Raw genomic sequence first — 27,327 nt, forward strand, 5'->3', positions numbered from 1 at the left:
TGACATGGTTAATATAGACTATTTATTGGAAAACAGGAGCGGATGTGCATGGTAACAAATCACTGTTCCAACCAGTGGAGGTACAGCAAAAGCACAAACCACCAAGCATTAATCAAGAAAGGATTTCTCCATTTTATTAAGCACCAGCTTAACACTGAACATTCGCCCAATTATTACTGGCTTTGTTTGGCTGTGACTTGTCATATTACAATACAGTATAAAACGTTTGCTCCACATCAAAACAAAATAAGTCAATGATTCTCGGCTTCTTTCTTTATTGCCCAGGTCCAGACAGGGATTTATTCATGAACTGTCTCTTTACAAAGCACATCCACCACTGGAGAGACAAAAGGAGCACATTAAGAAAGAAAGAAGATTGTGAAGATAAAACATTAGCAGTGAGCACGCTCCCTCATCACTACTAATGGGCATTTTATGCACATGGAAAGCAATATGAACATAATCAAAGCCTAAATATTCAGCTGTTCATTAAAGGGGTTGTCCACTACTAGGACAACCCCTTTTCATTCCCCGTTTACCCCCCTCCCCACCCCCCTTAAAATAAAAAGACTTATACCCCACCTCCGATGCTGGCACCGTTCCAGCAGTGTCGGCACTTGCTCTTTTGGGGGCTCACATCAGGTTGTTACGTCACACCAGCCCCGCGCCCAATCACTGCTTTCAGACGTATAAGTAATCATAAGATAGCGAGAGCTGCGGCTCACTTCATATTGATTAGTCATATATCCAAAGGCTAGAAGAGGGAAAATGGCGCCAATTCAGTGGTGGGCTCATGTGACGTAACAAACTGTTTGCAAGAGCCAACACCACTGGAACAGAGCCAGCATGGGAGGTAAGTATAAGCTTTCTTATTTTAACTGGGCCAAACATGAGAAATGGGAACAGGTTGTCATAATAGTGGACAACCACAAATACGGCTATATTTGGAAATTACTCCTAAAGAAGCCCTCCTATTAACCTTATCCCTAAACCTGTGTTGTAAGTAGAGTGTGTGAATATGTTCACCAATTGTCCTTTATCCACCTCCATTCTGCTCCTCTTCCAAGTGACATACGATGATTCCGTCTCTGGATCACACTGCGCTCTGTGACCTGGAAGTGACTTTTACAATATGAGCCTATGGGGCCCGTTCTGACACTACATAGTGTTAAATTGTAAAAGCCATTTCCAGGGTACAGTGCGCAGTGTGATCTGGAGAGCCTGAATTATCATTACATGACTCAGAAGAGGAGCTGAGCGGTGATGGATACCAGAGAAGACAGCCATCAGTGAGTATATTCACACACTGACACCGCACTACACTAACAATTACACAGGCTTAAAGGGGTTTTCCCAAAGAACAAAACATTTAATTGCTTTTTTCGGTTGACACTTGTTCATATTTGTGGAAGCTGCTGGTTAGTTTTCTGATATAGTTTAAGTTCATTTTTAATCAATAGATCTTGAAATAATAAATTTCCACAATTGGATGCATTAATAAAAAAAAATTTCTTATATATGTGTCCCTGCTGTGTACTGTGTAATGGCCGTGTCTGACTGTACAGGGACACATCCCAATACCGCCAGTTTGTGTGTTTACACAGGCGGTCAGTGACTTTAGGTGCTGCAGTTTTTTGATATTTTTATGTACAGGGACATTGTCTGATCATACCACAGCTCCTGGGCAGGGGAGAAAGCAAAACAGTATACAAACATTACAGCACGGGATCATTTCTAACTCTTTTTGTGAGTTAGAACATTTCTCTGCCTGTTTTAAAAAATATTTTATATCAAAGAAAGAATTATTTGTGATCTCGTGATGTAATATCTCTACACTCTATTTTACATCCTTCCCTGCCCAGGAGATGTGGTAAGATCAGACTATGTCCCTGTATGGTCAGACACGGCCATTACACAGTAATGTGTAATGTACGGGGCACATAAATAAGATCTCAGCACAGTGTGTGTGTGTGTGTGTGTGTGTGTGTGTGTGTGTGTGTGTGTGTGTGTTCTGATGTCAGCCAGACGCAGGGGAGGCGTGCAGCGTACCTAATGGGAGATCACAGAAGGATCTGGGAGCCATACAGACGCCCTGGGCTGGTAAGTATGACGATCCTGGGATGGGGGGGCGGTCTGCTTTTTGTGGGGGGTAAACTTACCACCAACCATGTCTCCTCGAGAATAATACACCCCCTGACAATAAGACATACTTTTCTTCAGTGCTTTTTTCAGGGTAAAAAAAAATATAAGACAGTGTCTTATTTTCGGGGAAACAGGGTAGTAGTATCACCAGCAAGGGGGTCTGGGCTTTTGCAACATGGTAGCATCACTAGCTGGGGTTCTAGGCTCCTGCAACATGGTAGCATCACTAGCTGGGGGTCTAGGCTCCTGCAACATGGTAGTATCACTAGCTGGGGGTCTAGGCACTTGCCTCACGGTAGGATCACCCGCTGGGGGTCTAGGCTCCTGCAACATAGTGGTATCATCAGCTGGGGGTCTAGGCTCCTGCAACATCAGATTATAACAACTAATAAATCCGAGCCATGTTAAATTAGAGCTAGGATCTTCCATCCATACAGCTGGCAATGTAGTTCAGTTGGTGTTAGGATTCTGTATGCTCTATAGTGGTTCACAGATAAAATTTCTTTCTCCACTTTTCTAAAAAGAGATGATATCAATGTACTCAATCATGGGTAAGAAGTGGTATTTTACCTTGCTGGGCTTGTCTGTCTGAGGGTCAAACACCTTCTCACATAGCCTTAGGCCCGTCTCCTGCCTCAGCTGCTGCAGGTAGGCCCTCATCACCTCTGAGAGAAGGAGAAAACCGAATGAGACATACTGTGCATAACAGACAAACGTGTACATACAGTCACAGGCTCCAATAGGTCAGGGAAGAAAATCTTTTGCCGAAAAAAACAATTTTTCCCAGCATTACTGCACACCATTAGCTACTGTGATAAACTCAGGGCATCTCCTTCCCATTTGGTCAGGCTTTAAGATACTAAATTTAAGAAAACATTAACAACCATGTTACAAAGGAAATTAGTTTCTGTATATTTTTTTTCAATTTTAAGATTTTATTGATTTTCATTCAACAACAAGCATTTAACAATGCAGCATATGAAAAGCTATTGTAGTCATGTATATCTGAATATCGGCTTGTAAATTAAAGAAAGAAAGACTAAAGAGGGAAGAATAAGACCACATAACTATGGATGAAAAAGAAAAAAAATCCACCTGGACAAGTCCAATATATTCTTTGAATTCTGGACACGTGAATCCACAAACCCAAATAATGAGCCACAAAAGAACCCGGGGACGCAACCACCGCTCAGACACAACTCTATCTCAAAACTGTCCGATATAGTGGAGAGGAAAGGAAAGCCTCCCAGTGGAACGATTTGGTAGCGACACTGGCTTGTTCCTGATGGGATTGGGCCACCAGAGTTTCCATACGGTGCGTTATAGAAATCTCCTCAAACCACTCCTCTAAAGAGGGGGGTGGGGTCAGTGGATCTCCAATGGCAAGGAATTACTGTCTTTGCTGGTTGTAGTAAGTGCCGCAGTAGAGACCTTTTATAGATGGCCTTGGACATGGGGAACATGAATAGAAGCACCGCCTCAGGAGATGCTGGGACTGACACATCCGTGATTTCTTTTATCACCCCGAGTACTCCCTGCCAGAACGCCCGAAGAATTGGACAAGACCACCATATATGCGACATGGTGCCCTCCTCCAACCCGCAACGCCAGCAAAGACTCGACACCCTCGGGAACCACCTATGCAAAGTTACGGGAACCCGATACCATCAAGAGACAATCTTATAACTTGTCTCCTGACCTTTTGTCGCCATTACGGACTTATGGGACAGAAAAACAATTGTCCCATTGTTCCTGTGTGAAAGTGGTATTTAGTTCAAGTTCCCAGGCTCTGCAAAACAGGAGGGGTGTCTTCCGTCTCTCTTTAAATAATAAACCAAAAAGGACTGATAAAGAGTGAGCTGGTTTAGAAGTAGCAGTGCAGGGGGCGGAGCTGGACATGGCCGAGTGAGGAAGCTGCTTGTTAGAGCTCCTCTAAATATCCATCCAAAGGGCCGGTTTACTATATATATAATGGGCAAATCCACCAAGAAAAACAAGCCCAACACCTCAGGGCAACCTCCTGCATCTCAGGGCACAATTGGGGTGTACCTCACCCGTTCCCGGGAGCCTGGGACTGCCTCTCAGCCTGGGAGAGAACTACAGCCTGAAGGGGCCCCTGCACCGGTGTCCGCTGGGGCGATGGGCCCGAAGACCCAGAGAAGGGGTGAGGCGGCAGGGTCCCCACATGACAAGGATGGACCCTCCAAAGAACACCCGGGGACGGCGGGAATCAGTGGACCCCCTGCGGTGGAGGAAGCGGCATCATCTGCGGCGCCATTCCAAGATGGCGGCCGCGCCATGGAGACGCCATCCAGCAGACCGGGAAGGGAAGATGGGTCGACCGCAGCAGGCGTCCTACCTGCCCCACGGCCCGCGACATCTCTGCTGGAGCCGGGTAATCCGGATGACTCACCGGCGGCCGGCATCAGGGGAGCGGAGAGTAATGCGGCGTGCGTGCACGAAGTGCACGTGTGCTCGGGCCCAGAAGATGCATCACCGTGGCAGGCCTGGGCACGGGAGAAGCAGGCGCTGCACAGGAAAGCCGCGCTGCGGGCACTGCTGCCCCTGTCTGCATACACTGGCCCGGCAGCCAGAGGAAAGGAGGGAGCAGCGATATGCCCAGAAGGACTGCTGGGAGAAAGGACCCAGGTACGGGGACCGCGGGAGGGCCTGGGGAGCGGGACTCCTACCAGAGAGGGAGGTAAAGTAACCAGCCAGGCGTATGCACCAGGGGTTAAAAGACCTGCAGGGGAAGTTGGAAATGCAGGGGAGCCACCTGAATCCTGGGTAGCTGCCAACGAATCCTGGGGGACACCTCAGAGGGAAGCGACCCCTCCCTCTCCAGATCGATGGTCCACTGGATCTTCCTGGGCTGAGAGCCCGACAGTCTCGGACAGAGAAAAGGGCATTTTGATTCCCAGGGATGGAGGGCCCAGGGCATTGGGAACACCCCCAATGCGCCATACATCCATGCCACTAATATGGGACGATATGAAAAACCCCCAAAGCACGCAAACGCAAACACTAATATACGGTCCAGCTATACAGGACTCTTTCTATACATACCCCAATACGTCTTGCGCTGCCACCTCGATGGGCGAGGACCGCCCGGCCTCCCTGGCAGACCTACGGTCACTGTTGCAAGCGATCCCCACCAAGAACGACATTGCAGCACTGGCTAATCAAGTGGTGGCGGAATGTAAACAAGAGTTTATCCAACTACGACAAGATCTTTCCTCACTTACTCACAGGGTCGACACCCTGACAGAGCAACAATCAAATTCTCAGACGTCTATTCAATCTATTCAAGAGACTGTAGAAAACCAATCCAAGCAACTATTTGCCCTTCAACAACATGTAGACGACTTAGAGAATAGAAACAGACGGAACAATTTACGTATTAGAGGTATCCCGGAATCTATTGCCGCTCCCGATTTACCTACTGCTCTCCGTTCTATCTTCAACAATCTGCTAAAGAGGCCACCAGGGGCTCCCCTCGAGCTCGATAGAGCCCATAGAGCCCTACGTCCCCCGGATCCAGATGACCCCCGCCCGAGGGATATCGTGTGCAGAGTGCATTTTTTCGCTGTAAAAGAGGCCATCCTACAAGCGGCTAGGGGGAAACAAAGCTTGTCGTTTAATGGCTCTACCATACGCATAATGCCGGATCTCTCACGCCACACCCTGGCCCAACGTGCGACCCTTAAGCCCCTTCTTGATGCCTTGAAGGAGAGGGGTCTACCGTTTCGATGGGGATTTCCATTCTCCCTGTCGGTGCGGAAGGACTCCCGTCGGATGGTCTTGCGATCCCCAGAAGACCTCCCGGCTTTTACTAAGAACCTGAATCTACCTACAATCCCTATTGCAACCTGGCCGACTACCCTACTCCAGCAGTGGGTACCTAGGGGACGGCCGGCCTCTTCTGGACGGTCCACACCTCCTGTGTCCGGCAGGGGGCTGCCCCCGAGAGAAAGGCGGGGTCGGGGGATGGGCCGTCCCCGGTGACCGATATAGATGTGCTCAGTGGCGGAATGTATGCTGCCTTTAAGTTTATTCATCGCCCGTACTGCATGAATATTTGATATTGTTGCCGGTTCCTGTGGTTATCTTTAATGTTTTTCTTGCATGCACGGAGCTCGGCTTGGCTATGTCTGACATCCTTTTTCCCCAAATAGGTCGGGATCCTCTGTCCTGCCTAGATCAGGCGGATATGTTCCCTAGGAACAATTGTTCGGATTTAGTTTACTGTGCAAGGTTTTTTTTGCCTGATGTTCTCCCTGTTTTCGTTACTCTTTTCCTCTTATCCCCACTTTATCCTACTTGCCTCCAGCTTTCCCTTCTTTCTATTCTCGGCGGCCGGGCTGATAGTGTTCGATACCCTCTCTTATATATCTCTAATGTACTACTCTTTTATAGATGGCGGACCTAACCATTGCTTCTTTCAATGCCAGGGGCCTCAATGTTCCGGAGAAAAGGACACAGATACTGTATCATCTTCATAAACGGAAGGTGAGAATAGCGTGCCTCCAGGAGACACACTTCAAACAAGGACATGCCCCTATTCTTAAAAATAAATATTACCAGACATGGGTATCCTCAGACAACCCAGACTCCCGTTCTAAAGGTGTGGCAATAGCCATCCATAAATCCCTCCCACATCAAATCTTAAAGTGCACGACAGATAGTCTTGGAAGATATATTATACTCTCACTGAGGGTGGGAACCCACATTTTCACAATAATTAATGCTTACGCCCCAAATCAAAATCAGGACAGCTTTGTTTCCCGTCTGATTGACGTCGCGATCCCCTTGCTACAGGGCACGGTGATTTTATGTGGCGACCTAAATGTCACCCTCGACCCCACATTAGATAATTCCAAAGGGAAATCTAGTATTGCATACACCACCATTAAACGGATCAAAAAAGCTTTACTACGCATTCAATTGTTTGATACCTGGAGAATACAGCATCCCTCGGACAGAGACTATAGTTTTTATTCACACACTCAAGACTCTTATAGTCGTCTTGACTACATACTAATTCAACATAGCGCTCTCCCATGGATCCAACATACGGGAATGGATAATATATTGTGGTCAGACCACGCGCCGGTGTATTGCACAATAGAGATCCCCTCTCTTTCGGCTCCTAAAGGGTCGTGGCGGCTGAATGAGTCGTTGCTACTGGATGAGCTTTGTGTTACTGATATTCAGACCTCTATTACTAGGTTCATGGAGGACCACTCAGTAGATGACACAGCCCCCACATATAAGTGGGAAGCATTGAAATGTGTCCTACGAGGTATTTTTATTAAACACTGGTCCCGAATCAAGAAAGAAAAGGCCCAAAGCATAGTAAAAGCTCTCCAGAAGGTCTCTGAACTGGAGCTCATCCACAAGCGAGCCTTATCGGCCACAAATCTACAAGCCCTTTTACAAGCTAGGTTCCAGGTTAAAAAACTGCTTGATTCCTCATATCAGCGGCTAATACAGGTGGGAAGGGGGAGGTTTTACGAGTTTGGGGACAAACCCGGCAGATTGTTGGCCAACGCGCTGAGAGAAGAAAGAGCTCATACCCTCATACCTTGCATCAAGAACCCACGAGACGAAATACTCTATGCCACCCCAGAAATCTCGAATACTTTCCACGACTATTATTCCAAGTTATATAATTTACCGGTCGAGCCCCCCAGGTCGAGTGATGAGGGCCCTTTAATGCCCTCACCTTTTGGACGTCTCGATAGCTCTATAATTGACAACTTGGAAAGTCCATTTATACTGGAGGACCTGCTGGCAGTGATTCGCGACACGCCTGGAAACAAGAGCCCTGGCCCCGACGGATTCCCCGCCAAATTTTATAAATCCTTTTCGGAACAATTAGCACCCCTAATGCTCCTTTCCTTTAACTCGATTTCGGACTCTGTCCCCTTCCCACCCCATTCCACCGCAGCACACATCTCATTACTCAGTAAGGCTGGAAAGGACCCCACGGTGTGTGGTAGTTTTAGACCAATATCACTTCTTAATGTAGATTTAAAAATTTATGCCAAGCTTTTGGCAAATAGACTTGGTCCTTTGCTTCCTGACCTGATCCATTTGGACCAGGTTGGGTTTGTTCCAGGTAGAGAGGCAAGGGACAACACCATAAAAACCTTGGATTTAATTCAACACGCTCATACTAAACAACTGCCGATGATGTTGCTATCCTTGGACGCTGAGAAGGCTTTCGATAGGGTCTCCTGGCAGTCAATTGCACAGACCTTGGACCACATAGGTTTGGGACCGGTTTTCTCATCCAAAATTATGGCTTTATACCATGCCCCGACTGCTCACCTTAAGATCAATGGCACTCTATCGAAACCCTTCTCCATTAGAAACGGGACCCGGCAGGGATGTCCCTTGTCACCTTTATTGTATGTCTTAGTCATGGAACACTTGTTGTCGGCCATCCGGGCCAACCCTGACATAAAGGGAATTAAAATCGCCAATCGGGAGCATAAATGTGCTGCTTTTGCTGATGATCTCCTTATTTATCTATGTAACCCCATCACCTCTCTCCCATCCTTAATGGTGGAGCTGAACCGCTTTAGCAAATGGTCCAATTTTAAAATCAATTTTGATAAATCAGAAGCCTTAAATATTTCTCTACCCCAAACAACTGTGAATGTTATAAAACCAAACTTTCCCTTTAGATGGCCACCCCACGGTAATATTGGGTACTTGGGCATCAAGATCCCATCTGACTTGTCCAAGCTTTTTCAATTAAACTACCAAAGTTTCCTGTCACGGCTCGAGGGTGATTTAGCCCGGTGGCACAGAGGCACTCTTTCATGGTTCGGCAGGATCAGCGCACTTAGGATGACGGCGCTGCCGAGATTGCTGTACTTGATACAGACAGTTCCGGTTTATGTTCCAGCATCCTATTGGGCCAAGATGCAGCGCATATTCAATCAATTTGTTTGGTCCGGAAGGCGTGCCCGTATAGGGAGTAGCGTCCTAACTAGGACCAAGAATGCGGGAGGGACAGGACTACCTGACTGTAGGCGGTACTACTTAGCAGCCGCTTATGCCAGGATCCTGGACCTTCTACATAATACTGGTTCTAAGCTTTGGGTCTGTATGGCACAGGATATGTGCCCCTTATCATTACCGACCCTGCCCTGGACCTGGCCGCTCCTCACCAGACATAAGATTGAGATGTCTTATAGTACTAAACGAACATTGAAAACGGTCCACTCTGTGACATCACGCAATCTCATGATTCAGCCTGGAGGGCCCCTTATGCCACTAACCGATAACCCGGAGTTTTTACCGGGAGTGTCATCTAATAATTTTCTGGGAAGCACGAAACTGACTCCTTTAAGATTAAACCGGGTGGCTCCGGGCGGGTCTCTCATCCCACTCCTGGAGATAGTAGAGGGCCGGAATTTCAAAATGCGATTTAACTTTGAGTATGCTCAACTCAAGCATTTCCTAGCCTCTCAGGACACTACCAGGGCTCATTCCCCACCCCAAACTCCTTTTGAAAACCTTTGCACTGGGCCTTCCGACACACGTCATGCAATATCAAGGGTGTATAAGCTTATGACTAGTGCAGCAGAGGGGTCGCTTCCTCGCTTTTGTAGAACTTGGGAGTTGGAACTCAACCAAACGATCCCCAGGAATCTGTGGGAGCGTTGTTTCCGCTTGACCCACAGGTCGGTAGTTGCCACTAGGATGCAAGAAACCAGCTATAAAATACTTTCCAGGTGGTACAGGGTTCCGGCGTCTCTTCATGCGTGGTGCCCCGAAATACCGGACACGTGCTGGCGTTGCGGGGCCTCAGGAGGCACCATGTCTCACATCTGGTGGCACTGCCCGGGCCTGTCGGTCTTTTGGAACAAAGTACTGGTAGCCATAAAAGAGGTTACAGGGATCGTAGTACCCAGCCGCCCGGAGGCAGCTTTACTGTATATCTTTAACGTACCGGAAAAGGTTTTTAAAAAATCCATTTTGGGTCACCTTCTTCAGGCCGCCAAGACAGTGGTCCCACGGCGATGGAAAGACTCTACCCCCCCGACATTGGACGAGTGGGTAACAGAGGTAAATGTGATCCATCGCATGGAGATGGTGATGGCCCAATCACGAGGGCAAACAGTGGAGACAGCCACTAAGTGGTTCCAGTGGGAGTCTTTCCTGTCCAGTGAGAAATTTCTTGAACTAATTTAATCTCCGGATTGGGGGCACCCTGGCCTTTTCTCTTTTAGACAGTACACACCATCCTTCCGACAAATTTTAGCTCAATAGACAAGGCATCAGCCCCGGTCGCCTCACCCTACTTTCTATCTCTCCCCTCTTCCCTCTGAAATACCTCTCCTTCTTTGGATTCTATGACTATCACTCAACTTAATCTCTTCTTCTTGTTACATTATCATCTAAGGTTTTAAATGTTTACCCGGGTATTATTTCTATTATCCATAGAATATCACGAAGCCTGCGAAGGCATGGTATTGCATTGACCTGGGATTTCTGATCTGTATCATTTGGTACAGCATGGTTGTATGATGTATGTTTTAATTTTGTAATTCCTTTGAAATTTAATAAAATCTTAAATTGGAAAAAAGAAGTAGCAGTGCATAGCTCTTTGAATCCCGACAAAGGGCGTCCAAAGTCTGACCTATTTACGAGTTTGGAGAAGAAATGCTGAAGTTGTATTTATTCAAATGCATAGCGGGCCAGAACCGGCCGATCTCCCAGGATGACCCGCAGGGGGAGGAGGGCCCCTTTAGGCGCCACATGGTACATGCGCAGTGGTTTCTTCCTAGAGTTATATAAGAATGTACGTGTGGAAGTGCCAGGCAGAAACTTCGGTGTATCCACCAGTGGTTGCAATGGTCCCCTGGGATCTATCAAAACTCCTCTAACCGACGGGGTATGTATAATTTTCATTATTTGTCGAGTCGAGAAGGACATGGGAATATTAATTCTGGAGAGAGACGACCATGACCATGGAACCGAGGCCACCGAAAGGGGACATGCATCTTGGGCCAAGCGAACCCATAATTTCGACGCGTGGCTATTTTGCTGTCTGTATAAACAGTGCAGCAGTCTGAGCGCTGTACGGCAGCCAAATAATTTGATAACATACAGCGCCTGTGTAAATGCAGAGACTAATCTCTGGGTTTGTGTGTTTGCTGTCTCATCGAGGGTCTGAACAGTAAGATGGTCAATAAATAATCAGCTCCCTACAAGTCATGCATCATTCTACTCAATTATCATTCGATATTGGGGGAAGGGAGACCATAACGGATCACAGTCGTCCAATATCCTGTACATAAATGTTAGTACTCATAGAAACCGGGTCTTACCATCTTCTTGTTTGCTGGACGGTTTCACATACATGGCATTTAGAGGGAACCCTGGTTCTCCAGGAATGGGGAAGTTTGTGATTCCTAAAGTGTACATTTCTTTTTCACCCTGTCCTCTAGAATTACACTAATTTAAAGAAGGAAAAAACAAAACAAAAAACATTTAGTAAATAGGGAATATAATCTATTGCCGTGTTATATGTTCTATCAGTCCTCAGCACCACAGAAGTAAGCAGAAATTAGTAAGTACACCGATTTATATACAACATTAATGCATGAAAGCCCAGACACATTGATATTCACGCAGATGTGTGTTAGAAATAGGCTGTTACACTGCGTACAGCACAACCACAAGAACATATGACCGCTATACATGGGTCAAATAATGGTTTGTCAATACAGTCTATAAGGATTTTATGGTATAAATTCATCTAATGGACCGGAATTTACCGAATGTTCACTACATGATCAGCAAGTAGCATTGGTGGATTTTTTTTTTTTTATAGCAGCTATGTGATACTTTGGAAAAACTGAATAACATTTACTGGTCTGACATGTCCTCATGAATGATTATTCCTGATATAATTGACAGACACATAAAAGGGGACAATGATAGAGTCTGAATACACTAGAAACTAAGAATTGGAAAATAAAGAGGCATTTAAAAAAAAAACAAAAAAACTAAATGTTTGAATTTTTTTTTTAGCCCCATGAAATCTTCTAGAAACCGCCGATAATGGTATTATTAATTAGAAAAAAAAAACCAGGACCACCACCAATCCCCTGCTGCTTTTGTGCCAAAGCGTCCCTAGTCCTCCAGCTAGACTCCAGTGGCAAGTTGGTGTTTAGATATGTGACCACTGCAGACAATCTCTGATTGTAGTAGTGCTAAAAGGACAGTGCTAAGGTCAAAACTCTGCAAAACGTAATTAGCTGCTTAAAGTCCCATATGAAACCCCCCCAAACTGCTGTAGTGATGGAAACAGAATTTGTTAAGTGGCAGAAAAATAGCAACACAAGTAATACTCTTTTTCCTGTTTTTTAGCATTGTTAGCAATTTTTAAAATATTTAATGTCACTGGAACCTAATACTAGTGTATGAAATATTGAATGGCATTGCTGGTTTACTGCTAAGTCCCCCACACACAGTAAGGCCCATTTCACACATCCGGCATTTCGCCGGATTGCCGGATCCGGCACACTCCAGTACAGTGTAATACAGTACAATGGCATCACGGCAACCTCCGGTCACATGCTGTCATGTGACCGGAGCTTGCCGCGATGCCATTGTACAGTATGAACGCTGTACCGGAGTGTGCCGGATACGGCAATCTGGCGAAATGCCGGATGTGTGAAATGGGACTAAGCTGCTGGCTGACAGCCATGTCTCCTGAGTCCTCCATACACGGGGGTTCTGGCTCCTGTGTTCTCTTATGAGACAGCTGCTGTCAGACTCCTGTGGTAGCGGCTTATTTCAGGGAGAACATAAGCAGAGACGAGCGAATCCGAAATTCGGTGTTAGTGTGCTTTACGTATGCAAACCCCTTTCGGGAGCAGCGTGCTGCTCAGTCCAGTGTGAGCCGGCTCTCACTGGGGGTAACAACAACAGCATGATCGGATGTAATGTGCACCAAACAAAAATAAAATAAAAAAATTTGATCATGACCCCTGATTACATCCCAAATCAATCGCAGTGAAAAGAAGGGAATTTTGTTTACTTACCGTAAATTCCTTTTCTTCTAGCTCCTATTGGGAGACCCAGACAATTGGGGTGTATAGCTTCTGCCTCCGGAGGCCACACAAAGTATTCCACTTTAAAAAGTGTAACCCCTCCCCTCTGCCTATACACCCTCCCGTGCATCACGGGCCCATCAGTTTTGGTGCCAAAGCAGGAAGGAGGAAACATATAAATTAGTCTAAGGTAAACTCAATCCGAAGGATGTTTGGAGAACTAAACCATGAACCAAAGAACAATTCAACATGAACAACATGTGTACACAAAAGAACAACAGCCCGAAGGGAACAGGGGCGGGTGCTGGGTCTCCCAATAGGAGCTAGAAGAAAAGGAATTTACGGTAAGTAAACAAAACTCCCTTCTTCTTTGTCGCTCCATTGGGAGACCCAGACAATTGGGACGTCCAAAAGCAGTCCCTGGGTGGGTAAAATAATACCTCGATAAAAAGAGCCGTAAAACGGCCCCCTCCTACAGGTGGGCAACCGCCGCCTGAAGGACTCGCCTACCTAGGCTGGCATCTGCCGAAGCATAGGCATGCACCTGATAGTGTTTCGTGAAAGTGTGCCGCAATGCCCAGGACGCACCCACGGCTCTGGTAGAATGGGCTTTCAGCCCTGAAGGAACCGGAAGCCCAGAAGAACGGTAGGCCTCAAGAATCGGTTCCTTGATCCACCGAGCCAAGGTTGACTTGGAAGCCTGCGACCCCTTACGCTGGCCAGCGACAAGGACAAAGAGCGCATCAGAACGGCGCAGGGGCGCCGTACGAGAAATGTAGAGTCGGAGTGCTCTCACGAGATCTAACAAGTGCAAATCCTTTTCACATTGGTGAACTGGATTGGGACAAAAAGAAGGTAAGGAGATATCCTGATTGAGATGAAAAGGGGATACCACCTTAGGAAGAAATTCCGGGACCGGACGCAGAACCACCTTATCCTGGTGAAACACCAGGAAGGGGGCTTTGCATGACAGCGCTGCTGGCTCAGACACTCTCCGAAGTGATGTGACTGCCACTAGGAAGACCACCTTCTGCGAAAGGCGTGAAAGAGAAACATCCCTCATCGGCTCGAAAGGAGGTTTCTGAAGAGCCGTTAGCACCCTGTTAAGATCCCAGGGTTCTAGCGGACGCTTGTAAGGTGGGACTATGTGGCAAACCCCCTGCAGGAACGTGCGTACCTGCGGAAGCCTGGCTAGACGCTTTTGAAAAAACACGGAAAGCGCCGATACCTGTCCCTTGAGAGAGCCGAGACACAAACCCTTGTCCAATCCGGATTGAAGGAAAGACAGAAAAGTGGGCAAGGCAAACGGCCAGGGAGTAAAACCCTGATCAGAGCACCAGGATAAGAAGATCCTCCACGTCCTGTGGTAGATCTTGGCGGACGTTGGTTTCCTGGCCTGTCTCATAGTGGCAATGACCTCTTGAGATAACCCTGAAGACGCTAGGATCCAGGACTCAATGGCCACACAGTCAGGTTGAGGGCCGCAGAATTCAGATGGAAAAAAGGCCCTTGAGACAGCAAGTCTGGTCGGTCTGGTAGTGCCCATGGTTGACCCACCGTGAGATGCCACAGATCCGGGTACCACGACCTCCTCGGCCAGTCTGGGGCGATGAGGATGGCGCGGCGGCAGTCGGACCTGATCTTGCGTAACACTCTGGGCAGCAGTGCCAGAGGGGGAAATACATAAGGCAGTCGAAACTGCGACCAATCCTGAACTAATGCGTCTGCCGCCAGAGCTCTGTGATCTTGAGACCGTGCCATGAATGCCGGGACCTTGTTGTTGTGCCGGGACGCCATTAGGTCGACGTCCGGCGTTCCCCAGCGGCAACAGATCTCTTGAAACACGTCCGGGTGAAGAGACCATTCCCCTGCGTCCATGCCCTGGCGACTGAGAAAGTCTGCTTCCCAGTTTTCTACGCCCGGGATGTGAACTGCGGAGATGGTGGAGGCTGTGGCTTCCACCCACAGCAGAATCCGCCGAACTTCTTGGAAGGCTTGACGACTGCGTGTGCCGCCTTGGTGGTTGATGTACGCCACCGCCGTGGCGTTGTCCGACTGAATTCGGATCTGCCTGCCTTCCAGCCACAGCTGGAACGCCTTTAAGGCTAGATACACTGCCCTTATCTCCAGAACATTGATCTGAAGGGAGGACTCTGAGTCCAGGTTCCCTGAGCCCTGTGGTGGAGGAAGACCGCTCCCCACCCTGACAGACTCGCGTCCGTCGTGACCACAGCCCAGGATGGGGGCAGGAAGGATTTCCCTTTCGACAGGGAAGTGGGAAGAAGCTACCACTGAAGAGAGGCTTTGGCTGCCCGAGAAAGAGAGACGTTCCTGTCGAGGGACGTCGACCTCCTGTCCCATTTGCGAAGAATGTCCCATTGGAGTGGACGCAGATGAAACTGCGCAAATGGAACTGCCTCCATTGCTGCCACCATCTTCCCTAGGAAGTGCATGAGCCGCCTCAAGGGGTGAGACTGGGCTCGAAGGAGAGATTGCACCCCTGTCTGTAGTGAACGCTGTTTGTCCAGCGGGAGCTTCACTATCGCTGAGAGAGTATGAAACTCCATCCCGAGGTAAGTTAGCGATTGGGTCGGTGTCAAATTTGACTTTGGGAAATTGATGATCCACCCGAACCTCTGGAGAGTCTCCAGAGCAGTGTTCAGGCTGTGTTGGCATGCCACCCGGGAGGGTGCTTTGACTAGAAGATCGTCTAAGTAAGGGATCACCGAGTGTCCCTGAGAGTGTAGGACTGCCACCCACTGCTGCCATGACCTTGGTGAAGACCCGTGGGGCTGTCGCCAGGCCGAAAGGCAGTGCCACGAACTGAAGGTGTTCGTCTCCGATGGCGAAACGCAGGAAGCGTTGATGCTCTGGTGCAATCGGCACGTGGAGATAAGCATCCCTGATGTCGATTGATGCTAGGAAGTCTCCTTGGAACATCGAGGCGATGACGGAGCGGAGAGATTCCATCCGGAACCGTCTGGTTTTCACGTGTCTGTTGAGCAGTTTGAGGTCCAGAACGGGACGGAATGATCCGTCCTTTTTTGGCACCACAAACAAGTTGGAGTAAAAACCGCGACCACATTCTTGAAGGGGAACAGGGATCACCACTCCTTCTGCCTTCAGAGTGTTCACCGCCTGAAAAAGAGCATCGGCTCGCTCTGGGGGCGGAGATGTTCTGAAGAAACGAGTCGGAGGACGAGAGCTGACCTCTATCCTGTAACCGTGAGACAGAATGTCTCTCACCCATCGGTCTTGGACATGTGGGAACCAGGCGTCGCAAAAGCGGGAGAGCCTGCCACCGACCGAGGATGCGGTTTGAGGAGGCCGAAAGTCATGATGAGGCCGCCTTGGGGGCGGTTCCTCCGGCGGTCTTTTTAGGACGTGACTTAGACCTCCATGAAGCAGAGTTCCTCTGGCCCTTCTGTGGCCTGTTGGACGTGGCGAATTGAGACCTGGCTGAGGGCCGAAAGGACCGAAACCTCGGTTGTATCTTCCGTTGCTGAGGTCTGTTTGGTTTGAACTGGGGTAATGACGAGTCCTTTCCCTTGGACTGTTTAATAATTTCATCCAATTGCTCGCCAAACAGACGGTCGCCAGAAAATGGCAAACCGGTTAAGAACTTCTTGGAAGCAGAGTCTGCCTTCCATTCGCGTAGCCACATGGCCCTGCGAACTGCCACTGAATTGGCGGATGCTACCGCTGTACGGCCCGCAGAGTCCAGGACGGCGTTCATGGCGTAGGACGAAAAAGCCGACGCCTGAGAGGTTAAAGACACAACCTGCGGAGTAGAGGCACGTGTGACTGCATTAATCTCAGACAGACAAGCTGAGATAGCTTGGAGTGCCCATACGGCTGCGAATGCCGGAGCAAAAGACGCGCCTATGGCTTCATAGATGGATTTCATCAGGAGCTCTATTTGCCTGTCAGTGGCATCCTTGAGCGATGAACCATCTGCCACTGCTACTATGGATCTAGCCGCCAGTCTAGAGACTGGAGGATCCACCTTGGGACACTGAGCCCAACCCTTAACTACGTCAGTGGGGAAGGGGTAACGTGTGTCATTAAGGCGCTTAGTAAAGCGCTTGTCCGGAAATGCTCGGTGTTTCTGGACTGTATCTCTGAAGTTGGAGTGATCGAAAAACGCACTCCGTGTACGTTTGGGAAACCTAAATTGGAATTTCTCCTGCTGAGAAGCTGACTCCTCAATCGGTGGAGCTGGAGGAGAAAGTTCTAGCACCTGGTTGATGGACGCTATAAGGTCATTTACTATGGCGTCCCCTTCAGGTGTATCAAGATTGAGAGCAGCGTCAGGATCAGAGCCCTGATCTGCCACCTCCGCTTCATCCTCCAGAGAGTCCTCATGCTGAGACCCTGAGCAGTGTGATGAAGTCGAGGGAAGCTCCCAGCGAGCCCGCTTAGCCGGTCTGGGACTGCGGTCCGTGTCGGAGTCCTCACCGTGGGACCTAGGAGTCACCCCAGGAGCACTTTGCTGCGCCGACCGAGGGGGGCCTGGGGGCAATGATTCAACAGTGCCCGGGGCCTGTGTTACAGGTCTGGACTGCAAAGCTTCTAGTATCTTAGCAGACCATCTATCCATAGACTGAGCCATGGATTGTGAAAGTGACTCAGAAAGTTTCTCAGCCAACACTGCAAACTCTGTCCCTGCCACCTGGACAGTGGTAGCCGGTGGTTCTACCTGGGCCGAGGGTCCCACCCGTGGCTGAGGCTCCGGCTGAGTGAGTGTCACAGGGGCCGAGCATTGCACACAATGAGGGTAGGTGGAACCTGCAGGTAACATCGCCGCACAAGAGGTACAGGTTGCAAAATAAGCCTGTGCCTTGGCACCCTTGCTTTTTGCGGACGACATGCTGTTGTCTCCTCTTAGAGCAATCAGTGAGGGTATATAGCCAAAAGCAAATAATGCGGCCGAACAGAGCAAATGTATACAGTATATGGATATATATATATATATATATATATATATATATATATATATATATATATATATATATATATATATATATATATATATATATATATATATACATATACATATACACATACACACTCTTCGGCACCCGGGGGGGCCAGCACCTGGTAACCGGTGCGGCTTACCGACCGCCCTCAGCGGTTGTGTGTCCACCAGATTCCCTGCCTGGGCCTCCCAGAGCTGTGGAGCTCGGTCTGAAGTTCTCCACCGGCAGAAGTGCTGATAACAATGGCTGCCAGCGTTCTCGGAGGAGGAGGGAGCCGTGGGCGTGCCTCAGAAAGTGCGGGAATCTGGTGCCCCACAGTGCTCAGTGAGGGGGGAGGAGGATACCTAGTATGCTCCAGCCCTCACCGCTGACGTCCAATCTAGCGTCCCGCCCTTACCCCTGACTAGCAGGCCCGGGGGCGGGAGTATGCGGTACTAGGCCGCAGAAGCCGGGGACTAAAGTTAGTAACCCGGCCGGCAAACAGGCGCGGTCGGCACGGTAGTCCCGGCGACACAAAACACACAGCAGCCGCTGCAGCGTCTGTTACACATGCGCTCTATGCGCCGTCCCCAAGGGGACACAGAGTACCTCAGAGAAGCAGGGCCTGTCCCTGATGATACCCGATCTCCTGTCCGTCAGATTCCCCCAGGGGCTGCGGAGGGAGCCCGGTCCCAGTGCATGGTGACCGGTTAGGATCCCACTTCTCCCAGAGCCCCTAAGGGATGGGGAAGGATAACGGCATGTGGCTCCAGCCTTTGTACCCGCAATGGGTACCTCAACCTTAACAGCACCGCCGACCAGAGTGGGGTGAGAAGGGAGCATGCCGGGAGCCCTGTTAGGGGCCCTCTTTTCTTCCATCCGATAAAGTCAGCAGCTGCTGCTGACTAAAATGTGGAGCTTGCGTGCATGTGTGCCTCCTTCAACACAAAGCAAAAAACTGATGGGCCCGTGATGCACGGGAGGGTGTATAGGCAGAGGGGAGGGGTTACACTTTTTAAAGTGTAATACTTTGTGTGGCCTCCGGAGGCAGAAGCTATACACCCCAATTGTCTGGGTCTCCCAATGGAGCGACAAAGAAAAGCAAGAAGTAACCACAGCACTATGCGGTGATAGATGTAGGGGGAGTGACTGCAGCGCTGATCCCTGATGACTATCCATTTCATGGAGGTGACAGAAGCTGTGGGGAGGCGCTGTGGTTACTTCTTCTTGCTTATTTCACTATGGCTGATATGGGTTGTCATCGGGGGGGTGGTAAGAGCACAGCCATCACCTAATGATATCAGAGGGGGCATTCAAAGCTGCGGGGAAGTGACTGCAGCGCCATTCTCCTGACATATTCCATCTCAGAATGTCGGAGAATGGTGAGACTCTGATGAGGGAAACGTTAAGTAATAATACACATATAGCGATTAGCTGTATAGGGAAAAGGCATTGTTAAATAAAGCAAATTTCAAAAGTGGAAATAGTTTAAACATATTTAAAAAAGGGCATTTTATGTGCCTGAAAGCGCCTTTAACGTTTCTATCATTACATTTTACAGCCTTTTTTGGGGGCCAATTCTAGACACTGATTACACAATTTTTCTACATTTGCACAGTATAGAGTATTTGTGGCATTTCGCAGTCTCACCTTTTGCAGCTTTTTCAAACACTCAGAAACATAAAGGGTGATATAAATCAAGGTCCGGTCCGCTTCATTCTAAAAAGGAACAACATAAAATCAGCCCAAATGTATAAGACGTGTCAGCACACTACACAACTATACCTAGCACGACCTGAATCACTTGCCTTAATCTCATAGTTTTTGAAGAACACATTGGCCTTGAAATAATAAATAGCTTCCTCAATAATATCGGTGTCCTTGGCTGGAAAAAAAAAACAAAACATTACGCAAGTCATATTAGTCAGTTATAATAATACAGGATTATAAAGTGCAATAATGAAGGATTTTATTTCCCCGACAAAACAAGTTATAACAATGAATTTTGGTGACCAGACAGCGGGGAACCCCAGAAATTCTGGAATAAGGGATTTGTAATACTGAGACATGCTTGAACCCAAATCAGATTAACCCCTTCACAACCGAGGACTTACCGGTACGTCCTAAATCATGAAGGGGTGATCACTGCTGGCTGCTGCGATGAACCAGCTGTGATCCCTGCACAGGTCTGCTAATTTGAACAGCAGACATGTGTGGCTTACAGGCGCAGGTGGATCCACGATCCACTCGCACCTGTTAACCCCTTAAATCACGCTGTCAAAATGTGACAGCACGATTTAAAGCGCCGTAGTAGGGAACGCGCCTTTGTGATCACGGGAAGCCGATGGTTGTCATGGTTGCACAGGGTCATGTGATGACTCCTGCCACTATCATGACGTAGTTCCTGTTACAGCCGGCAGAGCAGCAGGTGTAACAAGAACGCAGCGTTACTGATGTTCTGAGCGATGCTGCTCTGATGAGCAGATTGGAACAAGCGATCTGACTGCTGATCCTTAAAGTCCTCTTGGGGGACTAGTAAAATACAAAAAAAAAAATGTAAAAAAAAAAAATGTAAAAAAAAATAAAAAAAAACCTAAAAGTTCAAATCACCCCCCATTGAAAATTAAAAAGTGTTAAAAAAATTAGTATACACACTTTTGGTATTGCCGCGTTCAGAAATGCCCAATTAAAATATAAAATCAATTCATCTGATCAGTAAACGGCAAAAAAGTTCCAAACGCCAATATTTTTTTGGTCGTTACAAATTTTGCGCAAAATACAACAGGTGATCAAAACGTAGCATCTGTGTAAAAATGGTGCCATGCAGCTCAAGACGCAAAAAATAAGCAGTCACTGAGCCATAGATCCCGAAAAATGAGAACGATATGGGTCGGTGATTATGGCGCAAACAGTGCACCACTTTCTTTGGACAAAGTTCTGAATTTTTTTTCACCCCTTAGATAAATGTAAACCTATACATGTTTGGTGTCTACAAACTCGCATTGACCTGAGGCATCACAATAACACATCAGTTTCACCATATAGTGAACACAGTAAATGAAATAGCCCAAAAACTATCATGCAATTGCACTTTTTTTTTTGTAATTTTTCCACACTTGGATTTTTTTTGCTGCTTTCCAGTACACTATATGGTAAAACGTATGCTTTCATTTAAAAGTACAACTCGTCCCGCAAAAAAACAAGCGCTCACATGGCAAAATTGATGGAAAAATAAAAAAAAATATGGCTCTTGGAAGAAGGAGAGCAAAAAACGAAAAACAGAAAATCGCCCAGGGGTGAAGGGGTTAATATCAATGCTCGGAAAGAAAGGTAATGTAAGAAATGTCAGACTGTAGCAGATGTACAGAGAGTGAGTCTCTTATGAAATGACTGAATGTCTTTTACATGAATCAAGAATCCATATTAACCCCGTATACGTCCCATCTACACCACAGCCCTGTGGAGGGAGTACAGACGCACAGGCAGCACGCCGAGACTTGTGTCCGCCCCGCAGGAATGTCAGACAACACTTACTCTCTTTGGGCGCAGGTCCTTTGAACTGACTTCTAATTGGCAGCAGTGCCATGTTTCCAATTAGTTTGGTGTCCGATTCCATTAATGTGGAGTGATAGGCCTACAACAAATACAGGCAAATAATAGATTAAAAGAGGATCCAAGTAGAGGAGGAAATGTGTCATACCTGTTCTATTGGTAGGAATCATCATATTGATATTACAAATCAACTGAGCGACAAAACAAACACAATCCCGGTGTTGAACGTCTCCTGGTGGGCTTGAGGGAGTGGAGACACGTCACTGATGTAATGCCGGGTTCTGGTACAAGTTCTAAGCAGCAGTTGTCACAATTCTAACAGCCAGAAAGACCAGTCACATCTTATTCAGGTCACTGGTGGGTTATGAGGACTGTCCAGGACCTGTAGCGTGGAAGAGATCTACAAGAACACAACTGTGGATCGCCAAACAGGGGCCTCAGAGGTGAAAATGTGTGTCACGTTGGCACCTTCACTTGGGGCATAAAGTGGATTTACACAGCGTGTTGCTTTGTAGGCCGCCAAAAAGGTAGGTGCACACAACGCCTTAGTTTGCAGAGTTGTTCTGAGGCTCTTTCACACGTCCGTGTTTTCGGTAAGTGTGAGGTCCGTTTTTCCACACATACCAGAGACACATAGACCCATTAAAATCAACGGGTCTGCGCACACATCAGTGTTTTCACACAGGATATGTGTCTGTGCGGAGAATACGTGTGTGTGTGCTCCACACGACGATGTGTGGATTTTTCTCTGGCAGCATGGTTGTCACACGGCGCACACTGATGTGAAAACACTTGTCTTTGAAATAAAAGGATTTTCTATATTCACCTGCCTCCAGCAATGCTGTCTTTGGCGCTGCTGTCACACACATCCAGGCTCGCTCATTATGCTCATGAATATTCACTGCACCACGGACCCGGAAGCAGCAGTAACACCAGAGACAGGGGAGCATAGGAGTTCATACAGTCCATGTGCTAGGCGGATGTCACACAGACCGCACATGCCACACACACACCTACACCGCGTGTGTTTTGAATGGATGTGTGAGAGGCCTAAGCGAAGCCGGCTCAGTGGTCTCGTTCCTGAGGTGGCATCAATGGCAGCTTTGCTGTGGTCTCTGCGACGCTCCACCACATGCGTCTTCTCTGTACCTTTTGCTGCAGTGGCAAAAGGCTTCATGGAAGAAGCTGCCCGAAGAATGAACAGATTACTCCTTTTAACGGCTCCACAGTTTCTGAAGTTTTGGCAGATTTATGGCCCTGATTCAGCACTCGCTGTGTGCCTATATTTATGTAGTAAATTTGGCTCTAATAACCACTTAGGTTTACTCCTTATTCATGATATTGTTTGTACTTTTTTTTTTTTTTACGTTAACTGTTTTTTTGGTTTTGTGTTGAGGGGGCTGTTTTGTTTGTTTGGGAGCGGGGAGAATGGGGTACAGGCATTATAGGCATGGGTCTCTCTTGTTCAGTTATTTTAAGCCAATTCATTATTTGTGACTTTTCAAAGAGGGGTAAGAGGGGGATTATGGGTGGGTGAAGGGGTGAATATTCATTTTCCGTTAACAAGTTCCAATCACTGACAACGGCACAGAGAGATAGGGGGGATAATGAGCGGGGGAAGGGGTGAATATTAATTTACCATTAACAAGTTCCCGCCACTGATGCCAGCACAGAGGAGTGGGCAGGGAAGTGGTGAATATTCATTTTCCACAAAGTAGCTAGTGCATGTGACTAAAAACGTCAGGGGCTTACAGCAACACAACAGGGTAATGAATACCAATGAAAGTTACACTGAAAGGGCTGCACAAGCCTTATTTAAGGACACTATTATAGTAGGGTGCGCAACTAGGGCTTTCTTTTGGAGTAGGACTTATATTATAAGCATATTCCAAAAAGGCTGAAAATCCTGCTGGGGCTTATTTTCAAGATAGGTCTAATGTATGGGAAAACACAGTAGAAGCAACCGTATGCGAGTTACGATGGCATTGGTCAGACAGTCGCTTCCTGTTCCTGAAAGCAAATGCAGAAGTCATCAGTATAAATGGTGTAAAAACACTTTATACAATTCCCCATGTGTTCAAAAACATAAAGCTGAAGTCTAACGGTCCACGTTCCCTGGTGGTCCGACAATAGGAAGAGGTCTCTCACAGTTGTCAGTTATTGCGACTGTAATGGCTATTAGTATATGACAGTCACAAGAGTGTCGCATACAGAAGCCACATCCTGTTCCCTCTTTAGTCCAGGCGTCATCAGACCACTGTACATGCTTAAAGAGAACCTGTCACCAGATTTTGGCTTTCTAAATTAAAAGTAGCACCTGTGCTGCAATCTATAAAGGTGCACATTACCTCCTGACCCCCCCTGTAGACCCCATGCATACCTTTAGAAAATCTCCAGCCCTGTATGTAAATTGTCCGGTCCGATGGGCGTCCTATTCTGTGCCTCCTGTCCCTGCTTTCGCCCTCCTCCTGAGCTGATTGACATGGATGGCGCCTCAGATGCCATCCAGGTACGCGGGCTAAATCTTGTGCCTGCGCAGACATATTCCCGGCTCACGCAGGCACACTTCACTCTGCCCTATTGCTGGCTGAGCCGAACACATTGGTGAACCAGTGAGTTCTCTGGCCACGCGCGATATTATGCCCAGCGATGTGGCTGACATTACTTGCGTCGTTCACACCACCGGGCAAAATTTTGCACCTGCGCAGAGGACTTGCTAATTTGTGCAGGCGCACCTTTGTTTTTAGCTCTGATTGCAACAGGACAGAGTTAAGGCCCTGTCACACACAGAGATAAATCTGCGGCAGATCTGTGGTTGCAGTGAAATTGTGGACAATCAGTGCCAGGTTTGTGGCTGTGTACAAATGGAACAATATGTCCATGATTTCACTGCAACCACAGATCTGCCAAAGATTTATCTCTGTGTGTGACGGGGACTTAAAGTGCGCCTGCTCAAGCAGGAAATATGGAGATTTTGCCCCCATGTGGATGGCGTCTGAGGCACCATCCATGTCAATCATCACAGGAGGGGGCGAAATGAGGGACAGGAGGCACAGAATAGGACACCCATCGGACTGGACAATTTACATACAGGGCTGGAGATTTTATAAAAGGTATTTGGGGTCTACAGGGGGGCGTCAGGGGGTAACGTGCACCTTTATATAATGCAGCACAGGCGCTAGTTTGTTTAAAAGGCCAAAATATGGTGACAGGTTCCCTTTAAACCAACCTGCTCAAGATAAAAAGCATTAAAGGGATGGTCCAGGAATGTAATGAACCCAAACACAGGCAATGGCATCACATAACAATAACCAATCATCACCTCCTGGTATATATCCCCCCGCTCCAGGCCCCGCTGCTCTCCGTTTTCTTGATCATTGCTGCCAATCACAGGCATCAGCTGTTTATTGCCAAAAATATAGACATCACCACCGAGGCCAGCGATTGGCTGCAGCGATGGATGGAGGGGGGGGGGTGTTTAAGTCCTTTTTCCTTGTCTTGTGGTATTTGTTGGCTCATGAATTGTGTAAAATCAAAAACACTTATTGTCTGAGGCATTTTGCATCTTTTTAGCACCAGATGTTGTACAGTTTAGTTGAAAGGTGCAAATTTAGCTTCAAAAAAGTCTGAGCTCCATCACATCACTGCGGGAGGGGGCCGCAGCACAGGCGCGACGGGGGGCCGCAGCACAGGCGCGACAGGGGGGCCGCAGCACAGGCGCGACAGGGGGGCCGCAGCACAGGCGCGACAGGGGGGGGGGCCGCAGCACAGGCGCGACAGGGGGGGGGCCGCAGCACAGGCGCGACAGGGGGGGGGGCCGCAGCACAGGCGCGACAGGGGGGGGGGCCGCAGCACAGGCGCGACAGGGGGGCCGCAGCACAGGCGCGACAGGGGGGCCGCAGCACAGGCGCGACAGGGGGGCCGCAGCACAGGCGCGACAGGGGGGCCGCAGCACAGGCGCGACAGGGGGGCCGCAGCACAGGCGCGACAGGGGGGCCGCAGCACAGGCGCGACAGGGGGGCCGCAGCACAGGCGCGACAGGGGGGCCGCAGCACAGGCGCGACAGGGGGGCCGCAGCACAGGCGCGACAGGGGGGCCGCAGCACAGGCGCGACAGGGGGGCCGCAGCACAGGCGCGACAGGGGGGCCGCAGCACAGGCGCGAGAGGGGGCCGCAGCACAGGCGCGAGAGGGGGGCCGCAGCACAGGCGCGAGAGGGGGCCGCAGCACAGGCGCGAGAGGGGGCCGCAGCACAGGCGCGAGAGGGGGCCGCAGCACAGGCGCGAGAGGGGGCCGCAGCACAGGCGCGAGAGGGGGCCGCAGCACAGGCGCGAGAGGGGGCCGCAGCACAGGCGCGAGAGGGGGCCGCAGCACAGGCGCGAGAGGGGGCCGCAGCACAGGCGCGAGAGGGGGCCGCAGCACAGGCGCGAGAGGGGGCCGCAGCACAGGCGCGAGAGGGGGCCGCTTCCCAAAATTCGGAATTGATTAATCGGACGGAAGAAAAAAATCAGAATAAAAAATATCTGGAAAGCTTAAATTCTGCCGATGGTGACAAAATAAAAAATAAATCAGGAGAACGCATAAAAAAGGGTTAAACCCCCCCCCCCCCAGGCAAAAAATACATACAAAAATGCAATAATGAACACGAAGAGCATTTCTTTTTATTTTAAATTTATCCAAAATTCATAAAGCACTTGCGCCATTTTGGAGAATTTGCACATAAAATCCCTCCGTGGATGGTGAAGGGTCAGATGTACTGGAGTGTACCTGTCCGCTGTCTGGGGGGGATCACAGCCATAGTGGGGGCCGCTGCACCTAATGTCATAGGAATAAGGACACAACAGCCCGTGCCCTGCGCCCCCGTACCCTGCACCCCCTGTGCCCTGCACCCGTGCCCTGCGCCCCCGTACCCTGCACCCCCTGCGCCCCCCGTCTCCAGTATCTTTCCTTCGGGCCTCACCCATCACTTCCCGAGCACCACACCGTCCTGCCCTGGCTACACGCCGATCACCAGGCATTGGTGCCACACTCCTAGCCCACTTACCGGCATGATTACGGTAAGGCGGAGGCAGACGATCACCGGCGAGGCTGTTCACACTTCCGCTGTCCCACCCAACGAACCTGAAGCAGGAAGTGAAAACGTTGCGATTCAGCTCGCGACCGCTAGAGGCAGCAAAGAGGCTTCTAGTGTGACAGAAGGCAGCGGTAATTCAGCTTGTGGCCACTAGGCGGCCTCAGTTGACAGTGGAGGAATGTAGGGAACAGTGAGCTGCATCCGGCCGTGACCTGCTGGACCAGGCGGGTTATTATTATATAAGATACAGACGACTATTTCTTTTATGAGACGTGAAAGCTTTAGTCCTGGTTCTCATTTACACAGTGTATTCTGCTAGATGTATATGCATAAAAAATGGTGAATACGCAGTAATAAATATTCTTCACACTTCCGTCGTATTTCTTTTTTATTTGGAGGGATACAAGTTGTAGCTGACCACTCCCCCTCCCCCCCAAAAAAAAAAGATGTATACATTTTTTACGCTTTCAACTCCAGAGCACACTTCAAATTCCCGTGTTTGCTCTGAGCTGTAAGGAGCAGGAA

The 27,327-nt window shown here is 48.8% G+C and overlaps 1 protein-coding gene across 1 annotated transcript; it reads right to left on the bottom strand.

Annotated features, from left to right (window-relative positions):
- ARPC3 (actin related protein 2/3 complex subunit 3) lies at positions 1–26,881 on the bottom strand. Its single transcript, XM_075341837.1, has 7 exons — positions 26,773–26,881; positions 21,713–21,812; positions 19,987–20,063; positions 19,829–19,897; positions 11,490–11,616; positions 2,713–2,807; positions 1–337 (listed from the first exon to the last, which is right to left on the bottom strand). Exons 1-7 carry the CDS (start codon positions 26,776–26,778, stop codon positions 275–277), a joined length of 537 nt encoding a protein of 178 aa, XP_075197952.1. The 5' UTR covers positions 26,779–26,881; the 3' UTR covers positions 1–274.
- Positions 26,882–27,327: the final 446 nt, after the last annotated feature.

The sequence above is a fragment of the Anomaloglossus baeobatrachus genome, chromosome 1 (genome assembly GCF_048569485.1).
Source record: "Anomaloglossus baeobatrachus isolate aAnoBae1 chromosome 1, aAnoBae1.hap1, whole genome shotgun sequence".
Taxonomy (NCBI): Eukaryota; Metazoa; Chordata; class Amphibia; order Anura; family Aromobatidae; genus Anomaloglossus; species Anomaloglossus baeobatrachus.